The sequence below is a fragment of the Perognathus longimembris genome, chromosome 16, assembly GCF_023159225.1.
Source record: "Perognathus longimembris pacificus isolate PPM17 chromosome 16, ASM2315922v1, whole genome shotgun sequence".
Classification (NCBI taxonomy): domain Eukaryota; kingdom Metazoa; phylum Chordata; class Mammalia; order Rodentia; family Heteromyidae; genus Perognathus; species Perognathus longimembris.
This window is the reverse complement of record NC_063176.1, coordinates 48,966,945-48,979,801: the sequence shown is the minus strand read 5'-3', so window position 1 is coordinate 48,979,801 and position 12,857 is coordinate 48,966,945. Positions and strand designations below refer to the sequence as shown.

General features: G+C 35.1%; 1 protein-coding gene across 4 annotated transcripts in view; it reads left to right on the top strand.

Annotated features, from left to right (window-relative positions):
* Positions 1–12,857, top strand: part of Slit2 (slit guidance ligand 2) — a 298,280-nt gene that overhangs the window by 232,576 nt on the left and 52,847 nt on the right. For all 4 annotated transcript variants that reach the window (XM_048364637.1, XM_048364635.1, XM_048364636.1 and 1 more), the window contains 8 exons: positions 1,220–1,363; positions 2,951–3,117; positions 3,903–4,035; positions 6,914–6,982; positions 7,648–7,719; positions 8,331–8,402; positions 10,392–10,463; positions 11,796–11,959. In XM_048364637.1, the coding sequence (XP_048220594.1) occupies positions 1,220–1,363; positions 2,951–3,117; positions 3,903–4,035; positions 6,914–6,982; positions 7,648–7,719; positions 8,331–8,402; positions 10,392–10,463; positions 11,796–11,959 (893 nt within the window). The remainder of the gene's footprint in view (positions 1–1,219; positions 1,364–2,950; positions 3,118–3,902; positions 4,036–6,913; positions 6,983–7,647; positions 7,720–8,330; positions 8,403–10,391; positions 10,464–11,795; positions 11,960–12,857) is intronic.

Sequence of the window (12,857 nt, the reverse complement as noted above, 5' to 3'; positions counted from 1 at the left end):
AAATTTCTTTAATCCCCTGAGAGTGCAGATAAATCTTTGTGCACTTGTGTCCTCATGGATTTTTCCAGAAGCAGAGAGTAGTTTTCTTCAAGACTTTTCAGGGGTCCATGACTCCAACAAGATAAGATCAAGTGTTCTTTATTATTTATGACCAAGGTAGGAGCTGATAAGGGCACTTCAAGTTTTGTATTTGTTTCTTAACATGAAATGATGACTTGATATGGAAGAAACCATCCTTTCTTCCTATCTGTGATTTAGCAGGATATGAAAGTTTATATTTCTTATCTCTTTCCAAGCATTCTAAAATTCAAAGCGTTTTATTTATTCACTTCAGTCTCTTTTATATCATGCAGTATTCTAACACAACAATTAACACATGTTTAGGGGAAAATGAATACATTTAACTTCAGGTATTCTGAATAAGTTTTAAGGCAACTATGTATTTGCAGTTGGGATTTTGGAGAGCTTTTGTTCATTTCTAGAAGCCACACAAATCAACAGGGTAGAAGAGAATTTTGAAGTGAGCCAGAACTTTAGCAAAGATAGGGAAAGGACAGTGATGTTAATTATATTAATAACAATGTGGGAAAAAACACCTAATCAGAATAATTTCAAGGTAAATCTAGTTAAAATTCCTTGTGTGCCTCTTGTATAGGTTCTGAACTTGAAACAGTGGACAGATTTTTATAAACAAAGTAATTTATGTAAGCTCTGTGGATGCTCTGTCTTGTTTGCTTGCCAGGCCCTGTTTGACATTGACTCGATATCCAAGTCCCTGAGCTGCCCTCATTTACAGCAGCTATTGATTCTTTTCCCCCTCCTTTCTGTGCAACCTCAAATGCCATAGTACCCTGAATACACAAATCACGGAGCTCCAAGGACTCCAGGACTCAGAGAGCTGTAGGTGAATTAGGATATTATGCAATAATGCAAACACAAATAACATCAGAAGCAAACACTCTCCCCTCATCAGAAGATTGTAAATCACACAGGAAGAATCCCCATGCCTTTATCAACTGAGTTGTATCATTGGTGACTCTTAAGTATTTCATTCTTGCAGGATGTTCTCCAACACGTAGCATTTCCAGGTGGCCGAAGAACATTTTAAAATAGTAAAGAATACTATGTGGTTGCAAGGAAGGATTTGTTTAGCTTCTCAGATCTGCAAAATTGATTGCCTGATTCTCTGTCTCCATAAGTGTCATTTTCTCTCCCTCAGGATGTTGAGAAGTAATCGCATAAGCTGTGTTGGGAATGACAGCTTCATAGGACTCAGTTCTGTACGTTTGCTTTCTTTGTATGATAATCAAATTACTACAATTGCACCAGGGGCCTTTGACACACTCCATTCTTTATCTACTCTGTAAGTATGAAAATCAGTCCTAGTGTCTTGCTTCAGCCAATGCATTTTTTATGTGTATTAATAGCATTGTGATGTATTATTGGACATTGCTGAAAAACACAAACAAGGATCGAGGTATTATAAATGGACATATTAGCTTTTTGTTAAAATTTAATCTTAGTTTTTAAAAATATAACCTATAATCATACACTAAATTTAGCAAATGTTATTTTTCAGTCCATTCTTTTTTATAGTAATAAGGTCAAAGATGTGACGTAATTTCTAAAGTGTAAAATAGTTACTATGTGACAGTGTTACAGAAACTGAAATGGTATAGTTTTTCAGCATTCTGATGTTGAGGTATTTTTAGTATAAGTATCACAAGAATAGAATTGGCAAGGTCATTGCCAACCAACTACATTCAAAAGGATCATTCACAATGACAATGCGAATGAGATGACCAAGTCAACACCAGAAACCATTTACTAGTGGGCATTTGTGGGGAAATATTGAAGAAAAAAGTTGTCTGTCCAAGAGATACTTTATATAGACTGTTTGAAAATAGTCTACTGGGTCTATAAACAGAACTCAGAAGATATTTATAAACAGTAGTTTTCTCTGGCCTCTTCTATGTTAATGTCTGAAAAGCAGTGCATGAGATTATGAAGGTCAGAACTAGTGACCCCTGGTAATAAAGGCATCAAACCTATCTATCTATCTATCTATCTATCTATCTATCTATCTATCTCTCTATCTATCTCTATGTGTGTGTGGGGGGGTGTCACTGTACTAGTCTAACTCAATAGGAGGGGCATGGGGCACAAAGATAACTAGAATAAAAAAAATAAAAAGCATGTTTAACACTTCAAGTCGTTGAGGAAAGCAGCCATCCATCAGTAAACTACTTAATCCTTTTCCCACATAAACTGTGACATTTTACATGGAGTGACTAATTTGTGCATATTAAACTTGGCATGTTTATAAATAATAGGATTGTCAATAGGTTTGTGCTGAAGTGGTAAGATGGCAAATGTATTGAGATTTGTAGAAGTAAATTCATTTTTATAACTGGCATTTAATCAACTCAGCTGTCAGTTCAGATGGGAAACCTATTCTCTGGAGCAAATAAGAGATGAGAATTGTGCAGTGACAAATTAATGGAATAGTGATGTCAGGTTAAACTCAATAATATAAGGTAATCAGCCTTCATCTTTATATTAAATTACTGCATTATCAGTGCAGGGAAGTTTGACAGAAAGTCAGATTTCTGACAAGTTTGAATTATTTCTGAATGAGATATCTACCAGGATCCACTGCATAAACATTCGATTGCTGCCTTCACGTTATTTTTTGCATGAAATTATTTGAAGAATTCTTTTATGTGGAAGTATTATTACCAAGTTCCAGACATAAATATTTTGGCAAAAAAGAAAATGCATACCGTATGTCGGGTGGGATTGAGCATGAAAGGGGGATGGGAATACAGAGATGAGGAAGGAATCGTTCCAAAAGAAATCTTGTGGAGGGAAAAATGGTCACATAGGGGTTTCAGAAGTAACAAAATAAAGCCCTAAAATAAACTGTGCATTGTTTGCATGTGGTGCTCAGAAACCTCTTGGCCAATCCTTTTAACTGTAACTGCTACCTGGCTTGGTTGGGAGAGTGGCTCAGAAAGAAAAGGATCGTAACAGGAAATCCTCGCTGTCAAAAGCCATACTTCCTCAAGGAAATCCCAATCCAGGATGTGGCCATTCAGGATTTCACTTGTGATGACGGTAAGAAACACCTGACAAATTTCTTTGGCAATCAGGCATATGTCCAAAAGTGCATACTACTGTTCCTCAGTATAAAAAAAAAAATCCAGCCTACTCTACCTCCTTGCACGTGTAGTGAATACACTGTCTTATGCTTTGCTGTGTCATTTGTTTTGTGTTAGTATCAGGGCACTTATGTGTTAAGTTGTATTTTTATTATTGTTAAGTAGTTGTACAAAGGAGTTATTATTAAGCAAATCAATTGTGGATACAATGCATTTTTGTTCAGTATCACCCTGTTTATAATTCTCCCCCATCTCTCCAAACTTAATCACTTCCCTGTTTTCTTCATTTTGTATGCATTGAATCTTATGACTCATTCTCCCCTCTTCCTCTCTTCATTCCTCTACCTCCCTCTCCTTAACCCTACCTCCAAGATCTCACATATCAGTTTCCTGAAATTTATTTTCTTAGATTATGAGTTAGTCTTTCTAAAGAATTTCAGTGTTTGAATTCTCCCCTGAAAATACCATATCTCAGAGAATACAGTTGGCTACTTTATTTTTTTAGATTTCCCTTTCTCATGTGATTCTAATTTGATGTGTTTCTGAATGTGTTTGGATGATTTTTTTTTTCTAGTTCTCATCTGGTAATCAAAAGTATTTAGGTAATCTCAGTTTGGCTTTCCTTTACTATCCTCAGCATTCTTTTTTTAAGAACTACCAGTTTCCAAAGAATAAAACATAAAAAATTCCTTCTTCATAACACACGCCCACTTTTATTTTCTGTTTCCTCTGGCAATTCAGGAAATGATGACAATAGTTGCTCACCATTGTCTCGGTGTCCTGTGGAATGTACCTGCTTGGATACTGTCGTCAGGTGTAGCAACAAGGCCTTAAAGATCTTGCCAAAAGGAATTCCAAGAGATGTCACAGAGTTGTAAGTAATATTTCATCTTTCCCTTTCCTATATAGTTCATGTTTCCTATACCAAAAGAATGGAGATACAACAAAAAAATCATTAGAATTCTACTTACAAATTTCCTTCTATGTCTGGCTAATAACCACCACTCTCGGAATTTGCTGGTTGAACATTGTCCTTTTTAAAGTTTTCCAGGGAAATATTTCTTAGTACCTTTGAGGTACACCGTGAAGCTCCAAGCTGCATAGCAAAATATTAGGCAGCATCCTTTTACTTGCCCATGTAATGTTTTTCTTTAATGTAATATTTTCAAGATTCATAGTGTCTTAAGGTGTACTTTGGGAAATAATGCATTGATATTTATTTACAGTGGCTACAGTATTCACAATGGTTAGTTCTTTTTTACATCTACACACCCTGGGGTAGTGTCTTAGTAAACTGTAAAAATAATTGTCTATTATATGGAAAAAATAGCTTAACCTTGCCACTTAAAAAGAGATACTACTTTTCAAAAGTTTAAATCAGAGTCCTTTAGTTCCTACAGGATCTAATTATATCCCTGACACTTTCATAACTGATATTTACATGCAAATTACCTGGCTAATATCTACATACCTGTATCTTCAGACTTCAGATCATGCCTACAACCAGACTACATAGGAAGAATGGAATGCATTAAAAAAAGTTACTGGGAAAATGGTATGAGAATGCCCCTTTCATGCCATTCTTCATCTCTAAAATTGGATGTGTGAATGTTTTCTATATGTCCCAATGGGCCATGTTCCCCTTATTTTTGTTTATGTGGAACCATGGACTGTTAATGATTTAAATCCAACTGTACTTTATGCAGACAAATCCCTGTAATTCATACAGGTTGATGCAAAATATCCCAAAGGAGTAGCTTTGATAAACTTTTGGCAGGGTACCATGTAGTGAGACCATCGAAGATAGCACAACTTAGTTCTCAAAAACTTGTTTTGCAAATTATGTTCAGGTCATAGATCCTGCTTTGATACCTAAATCAAATACTTAGAGATAAGAGGACACAGATCTCTTAGATTTGAACTGTGATCATGTACTCAGTCAGTTCCTCTTACCACCATTCATTCTACTTAATGTACTGTAAGCACTGCTATGTGTGTGTAATTCAATATTTAATTACTATGCTATTCCATCCTTATTTCAGAAGATTATGTGGGCATCTTAACCCTCCTCTGTTTGAAGGTTAGGTTAGATTCTACAAAGCACTGATTTTAGAAATAGTCCCAGGGAGAAATATACCACCCTTGCATGCTAAATTCTTCTTCTACCATTTTACTTGGCCTGTGCCTTGGTCCCTTTGACAGCATTCTGTCAAAGAATTTTCAAATTTTCTTTAATTTCTGTATTATACTCCTTTAGAAAGAATGTGTGTTTAGTTTATCCTGTTTATATTATCTATGTATATAGTCTGCCATTGAAATCTTCAATCTATTTTACCAAAAGCATTGAAAGAAAGCCTGTTTTTTCCTCTAAAATAAGTTTGTTACACAGATCAGGAGAATACTAACTCATCTTCTGGAATTCAAGTATTACCTCCCAGAGAGCCCAAGTCAGCAAGATCCCTCTTGCCAGTGATATATGTATTGAGTAGAAAATATTTGTGTGTGTATTATATTAAATTATTAAAGAATTTGGTAAAAGTAAGTATGTGGTGGTGAACAAGTTTGAGCAAATGGTATCCATTATTTTTAATTGGTTCCATATAATGTCCCACTTAGATTATCCTACATGTAAAGCTTCATAGAACACATTCTGGGTCTTTCTGTCCTTCTATTATGACATTGGAAGAAAAAAAAAAAACACTACTGAAGTATATGGAACAATGCTTCCCTCTACTGGAAGCAAGGAAAACTTATAGGGAGAAGGAAAAAAAAAGAATGTTATTTGAGACCTGGAGTCATAAGATAGCTCATCGGTTAATCACACATAAAATGCACATTTTGTCAACTGTGCCTTGGACATAACTATTATTCATTTAAAGCATTAACAATGGGTTACTATGTCAAGCAACTTCTCAGCTACTTCTATATCTAGGGTAAATTGCAACTTCATCCAGGAATCTTAAAATTGGCTGGTACATTGGGATAGGAGACCGTGTATGCACAATATGCCAGAACTACTTTGCAGGTGCACTCATGCCCAGATGGCCCAAGTTGATAGATACTCTTGTACCTCTAACTACCTATATTAGGGAAAGAAAACCCTGGAGAGGAAATAGATTTATTTGTGTGTCATTATTTTACATATATATGACATTTGTACACTTGTCAAGTGTTATGATTATCTTTGAAACTTTAAAATATATTATCACCAAGAAGATAAATGATTAAAAAGCCATTTTAATTTAAACCAAATTGCATGCAAATATCTACTAAATCTTACCAAGCTAAGTAATACATACATATGCAAGTAAAAGCATGCTCATAATTACAGCAGTTGGATTTTCTCAGTAGTTGGTGAATTTCATGGTACTGTTTTGTGTGGGTTTTTTTTTTGCCACACAGAGTAAACTGGAGGACAATTCAAAATACAGTTTGCTGAGTGAAATTTCTCTCTGACACAAAAATGGCTAGATGCTTATTACCTTGCTTTCCTGAAAAAACAAAATAGAAAAGACTTATAAGTCTATCCTAGATTTTGTGGTGTATCCTATATAAACCCCAAATATTCTGCTGGATGGCACAACAACTTTGCTCTTTTCTTTTGGAGAATAATGATCCCAGCTTGGATTATGACATATTAATAAAAATGCCATCTATTTCCCTGTGTTGGCTGAAAATAGAATAATATTATTCCCTTGTTTGTCACCTGTCTAATCTTTCTTCATAAAATCATGTTGTTTCCTTGTTTTTAGGTATCTGGATGGTAACCAATTTACACTGGTCCCTAAGGAACTCTCTAACTACAAGCAGTTAACACTTATGTGAGTGACATATTTTTGTATCTTTATTTTATTCTACTTCATAGAGGAGTAGATGTCAAGGAACTGAGGATTTGGTGAAGCTCTGAGATAATATCAATTATTTATAGCCAGGTACTACCCTCCTGTAACATGGTCATTCTAGAACACTTGCTATATCTTTATTTACTACCAATATGTGATAGAATTAAATCATAGAGACATTAGATTGTCAAATTTGAGTACATGTACTAGTGAGTATATCTATCAGCACGGCTAATGAATGTGGGTCTGGGAATGAATGTGGGACTTCCTCAGAAATATTTTATTTCTCATCCATAAAAGTTTAGTCTACATGGTTATCTCCAAGAATATTCTAAGTCTTCTAGGAACAAAGATCAGAGGCAAAGAGACCCTTACCCTTCAAAGATCATACTCTTAAGCAAGACCTGCCACTGTGCCCATATTCCACTGGCGAGAACAAGATATATAGGCACTTCTGATTTCAACAGGGAGAGGTGTAAATAAAATATTGTACACATGACAATCTGAGATGTTAGTCCAGTATTGGTGTTGTGTTCAGATATAGCCCCATGCTGCAATTCTACCAGGACTGTGTCTTTCTACAGATCACTAATATTTCTATTTTGGTTTAATGGTAGACTCCATATCTTTCTTTTTCCTTTTAGAGACTTAAGTAATAACCGAATAAGCACTCTTTCCAATCAAAGCTTCAGCAACATGACCCAACTTCTCACCTTGTAAGTGTGACAGTGTGGTTCTGAGTATTCATTAATTTATGGTACAAAAATGTATTTACTAGATGCTGACCTTTTCTAGTAAAAAAATACAAATTCCATTGAGAGAAACATCCAAAACTTACTTAGAGAAGAGGAGGGTTGGGAGTAGTAAGTGGGAGAAAATGAGGGAAAGGTAATAGAGTTTAAAAAAGAAATGTAGTCATTACCTTACTTTTGTAACTGCAATGCCCGTGTCCCTGTTCATGACCTATACAATAAAAAAAGCAGAGGGAGCCATCACAGAAAGTACTAAATTATATCACAGAAGGAATGAGTGAATGATTATGTTTGTGGCAAGTTAGGGGGTAAGCCTGAAGCATTTGTAGCATTACATCTTAGGGAGGGAATGACAGGAGCAAAGGTAGAGAGAAATATTCTCAGTTGTATTTCAAAAATAAATGTTTGATGTTAGGAAGATACCACAGGGATAAAAAAAAGTATGTGTTGTGTATGAATAGTCTCAATTTGTAGGATGCCCAAATAATCAATTTCTTAACTACTTTATTGTTTAAATGATAACCAGGTATTATTCCATTCCTGAATATAATAAACTGGCATATGTGTGCTTTCAGAATTCTTAGTTACAACCGACTGAGATGTATTCCTTCCCGAACCTTCGATGGATTAAAGTCTCTTCGATTACTGTAAGCATCCTGTGTCAAACAAAATTCCTCTCTTCTCAAGGATCTGTTTTGAGTTGTCAAAGATTTTGCCTCTTTCCAAGGGCCCAGCTCTTTGGAAGTTAGAAAGTCACATGGGAGGATATCAAGCTCTTTGGAAGTTAGAAAGCTACATTTTTAGGATATCATTGTTCCACCACTTTGTTGTGCTCAATAGAACCTATTCTGTAACACTTGTGGCTGTTGTACTTATTTATTTGATAATATATGATATTGAAATATATGCTTTATACATCTCCAGTTGACTTTTTGTTAAAAAAAAAAAAGCCTAATTGCTTTAGAAGTCAGATAGAACGTGAATACATTTTTACTGTGGAAACATACTTTTTCAATATACCCTTCCTATCTTTTATATTCTAATATATGTATACCCACTGCTTATTACTTTTCAAAGCCATATATGTAATATTTTTCTTGTTCTGCCATTTTCTTTTACGATTATTTTTATTGTGCACGCACAGGGGCTTGAACTCAGGATCTCACATTCTTACTCATCTTTCTAGCTCATTGCTGGGAGCATTGCCACTTGAGCCACACCTCCAACACAACAATTTCCTGGCTAATGTAAGGTGGAGTCTTGACAGCTTTTCTGCCTAAGCTGGGATCAAACCTTGAACCTCCAGAAGGCTCTCAGCCTTCTGAGTAGCTAGGCTTACAGGCGTGCATCACCAGTGTTCAACAGTAATGAGTTGTTTTCATGTAACATATGCTTTAGAAGGTTTCTATTCTATCATATCTAGATATCTCCCTATTAAGCTGCACACATATTCTGTACGTTGGACCGGACATTGCTGAGGTAATCATCCTCATGCTTGCTACCATTTGTATTAATTTCAAATTAGTTGTTCTGTACAGAATTCAAGTTTACATCTTCTGCATGCATCTTGGTGGCAAATCAGCAATGACTTTAATTGGGGGGTGCCAAAAATAATAGTCAAGTTTTCTCCTAAACAAGATTTTGTCATTTTATCAGTAATTGATTCTTCATCTGCTATAGTGTAAAGTACCTTTCTGAAAATATTCTAAGAAATAGTGAATACCAATTCTTCTTATGTCTACATGTGACAAATTGAGAATTATCCATCCAGTTTGGATATGCATTTCTAATACAGCATTTGAGTATATTTAATTTGTTTATGGAACATTTATACTTATTCTAATAGTGTGAACATCCATTTTTCCACTGATTAATTATTTTATCTTTTTAGTATCAAACCAGTTATCTTTGTGCCTTTGCTACCTGACCATGGCTTTTAGGTCTTTTTATAAAGGATTATCTTAATATGTTACAAGGTTATGAATATTTTATATTCTTTGCCATAAATGAAATCATATCACATGTATTTTTGTTGTTGCTGTCAAAAATTTGCTACTCTTTCTGGAAGCTAGTGGCTCATGCTATAACCCTAAATACTTGGGAGCCTGAGCTCTGAGGATTGTGGTTTATAGGCAGACCAAGTAGAAAAGACTGTGAGACTCATCTCTAATTAACCACTAAAAGCCAGAAGTAGACCTATGGCTCAAATGGTAGATCGCTAGGTCTAAAGAAAAAAAAAAAAGCTCAGGGACAGATGTGAGTTCACGCCCCAGAAACAGCATGAAAACAAATTTTAAAAAAAGAAAAAGCTACTCTTTTCCTTTATGGTTTCTGGGTTTATGTCATGTTTTGAAGGCTTTTCCCATCTCCTGATTATATAAAAAAGCAAATTTCCTTTCAATACACTGTTAATTTTATATTTACACTTAACTCTTCAATCTGGAATTTACTTTGTAAGATTTTATAAGACATAAACTGATTTCCTACCATCAAGACTGTTAATAAAGTGAACCAACCATCTTTCTCTTCATTGATTATAAAATATATAAACTGTATAAACTATTCATGCATGTATGAGAATTCTTCTGAACACTATAAAATATAGGCAATTTGATTGTGCTTTTTCTTACTCATAGATCTCTACATGGAAATGATATCTCTGTTGTCCCCGAAGGTGCATTCAATGACCTTTCTGCGTTATCACACCTGTGAGTATTTAGCAATCTGGTATGGGTCTGGAGCTTAATGCTCTCTACAAAGAGAGTTGTGACCAGTCTTTCTATCTCCTAGATGAGCTCTGGTTGGTTGTATCTTCCAAAAAAAAAAAAAAATGAAATTGAGCATTTCAACCTAGACGCCATGTCCTCGTGCCAAGACAGTTTTAATTTAATTTTTCAGCTTTTACTTCCCATTAGCTGAGATTTTTTTTCTTTTGCTAAGTTAAAAGTGTATCTTCAGCAAAAAGACCTCTCCAACCTTCCTGAGCTTTTTCTCATTATTTGGTTCGAGGATATTCAGCTCCTCTTTAATTTGGCTTGGCCCAACTGAACTTTTGCAAGTCACAACCAAAGTGTTACTCCTGTATGAAGCTTTCTTCAAACTGGTTTCATTTGTGTAGCAAAATTTATTTATTATAGACAATAACACCCTGCACCATTTTATTTTTCATGGTTCAGGAATGTATAGTCTTCTAGTGGAAAGCATTCCAATCTTAGTAGCTGTTGTTAAATGTTGACCCTTTGCATTTTCTCATATAGAAGCCTAGTTTTACCTCCAAAGTTATTGGAAGTGCAATGAAACAATTCAAATATTTTTTTCTACTGACTAATCATTCACTAGGGAGACATTCTATTATTCTGTTGTTACTGGGTATAATATAAAGACCATGGCAAACTTGGAAGGAAGTTTAGGGAACTGATGTAGGATCCATTCCTCCTTGGATGATGTTTAGTATGACATGGTTATAATTATCCAATTCTTTATAAATGTCAAAGTCAGTTTGGACCTAAACCAAACCCACAAACTTTAACAAGTAAAGAAATGTAGACAATTTAGAGAAATGAATAGTTGGAGAATATTGTACCTCTTCTCTTGAAATATGTTTCTGCATATTTACATTCTAGTCTCCTCAGCAATAGAGGGTTCTTCATAGTTAAGATCAAACTTTATTCTTGGTTGGGTCCATGGGAACTTACATTATGATTGACTTCTCAGCAAAGAATTAGTGATTCCACTTATATTGTACAATTGGATTGTACATCCAATGTAAACTGTCTCTGCAAGTATGAGGAGATCTTGTAAACCTCATAAGTTAACCTAGTAAGAGTTTTCATAAATCCTCCAACTGCACATAATTCAGGAAAAGGAGAATTCTCACTGCCTCGAAATTCTGCTTAATTATTTTATTTCACTACCAATAAATCTATAGAGATTTTCTTACTGAGCATAACTTTGAAATCTTTTCCCTTAGGAAATAACAATGCTTCCATACTTGTGTTGTGTGTGTGTATGTGTGTGCTTTTGTGGTGTTGTTTTTCCAGAGCAATTGGAGCCAACCCTCTTTACTGTGATTGTAACATGCAGTGGTTATCCGACTGGGTAAAGTCGGAATATAAGGAACCTGGAATTGCCCGCTGTGCTGGTCCTGGAGAAATGGCAGATAAATTGTTACTTACAACTCCTTCCAAGAAATTTACCTGTCAAGGTATACCTTGAATTTTTATACTTTTTGTTTGTCTTTCACAAATGTTACATTTCAATATCCTCTTTTAAGAGTCCTAAGATAAATTATCAAAGAAACCAAAAAGCACACCCATGTGCGGCTAGACTTTAATGGTCGTCATAAAAAGCACGCAAAGTATTCACCTCTGCTTTAAAACATAGACATTGCAATTACTCAAAATCTCCAATTAAAGAAGAAGCCTTGTCAAATAATTCTTAGAAATAGTCTATTGGAAATGGACAATTCTTGAAATGTAGGGAGAAATAAAGAACCGATAATTTCTGGGAATTTCTTTTGTAGCCCCTAACAAGTGCAATCTTTTGCTTTTGCCTTGTCCGAATCTGTCACTTGCTGTCAGGTCTGCCAGGGCCTTGTGGCTTCCTAATACCAGGTAAGGGGAAATGGGCCCTCCCCTGTGCTACAGCCAAACCTTCCGACTTGCCTCCTGTGCTGCTGACCTTCCTGTGTCCTTGTGCCCTTTCAGCTTGCTCACAACCCTTCTTCTTTCCCTGTCATATCTTTGTAAGTTCTAAATGGTGATCTATGTAACAAATATTATTATCTTCTCTTATTGGGATATATGCAAACAAATCTGAATAGGAAAATATTAAACATAAAACAAAAGCAAGATTTTATTTCTGGAAGAGGAAATAAAATTAACCATTAATTAAAATTCCTGCAGATAATGTCTACTGGACTTGTTTTCTGTATTTTGCCATTTAGGGCAGTCAAATATATGAATTTAAACTCCTTACCAAGCAAACAAACAAACAAAAAAGCAACAAAAAACCCCACAAGTTTCCATTATGCCTAAATGGTACATTTTAAGAAGGGCACTCAGAATTGGACAGAGGGAAAACAGTCTCGAAACTTCTAAATC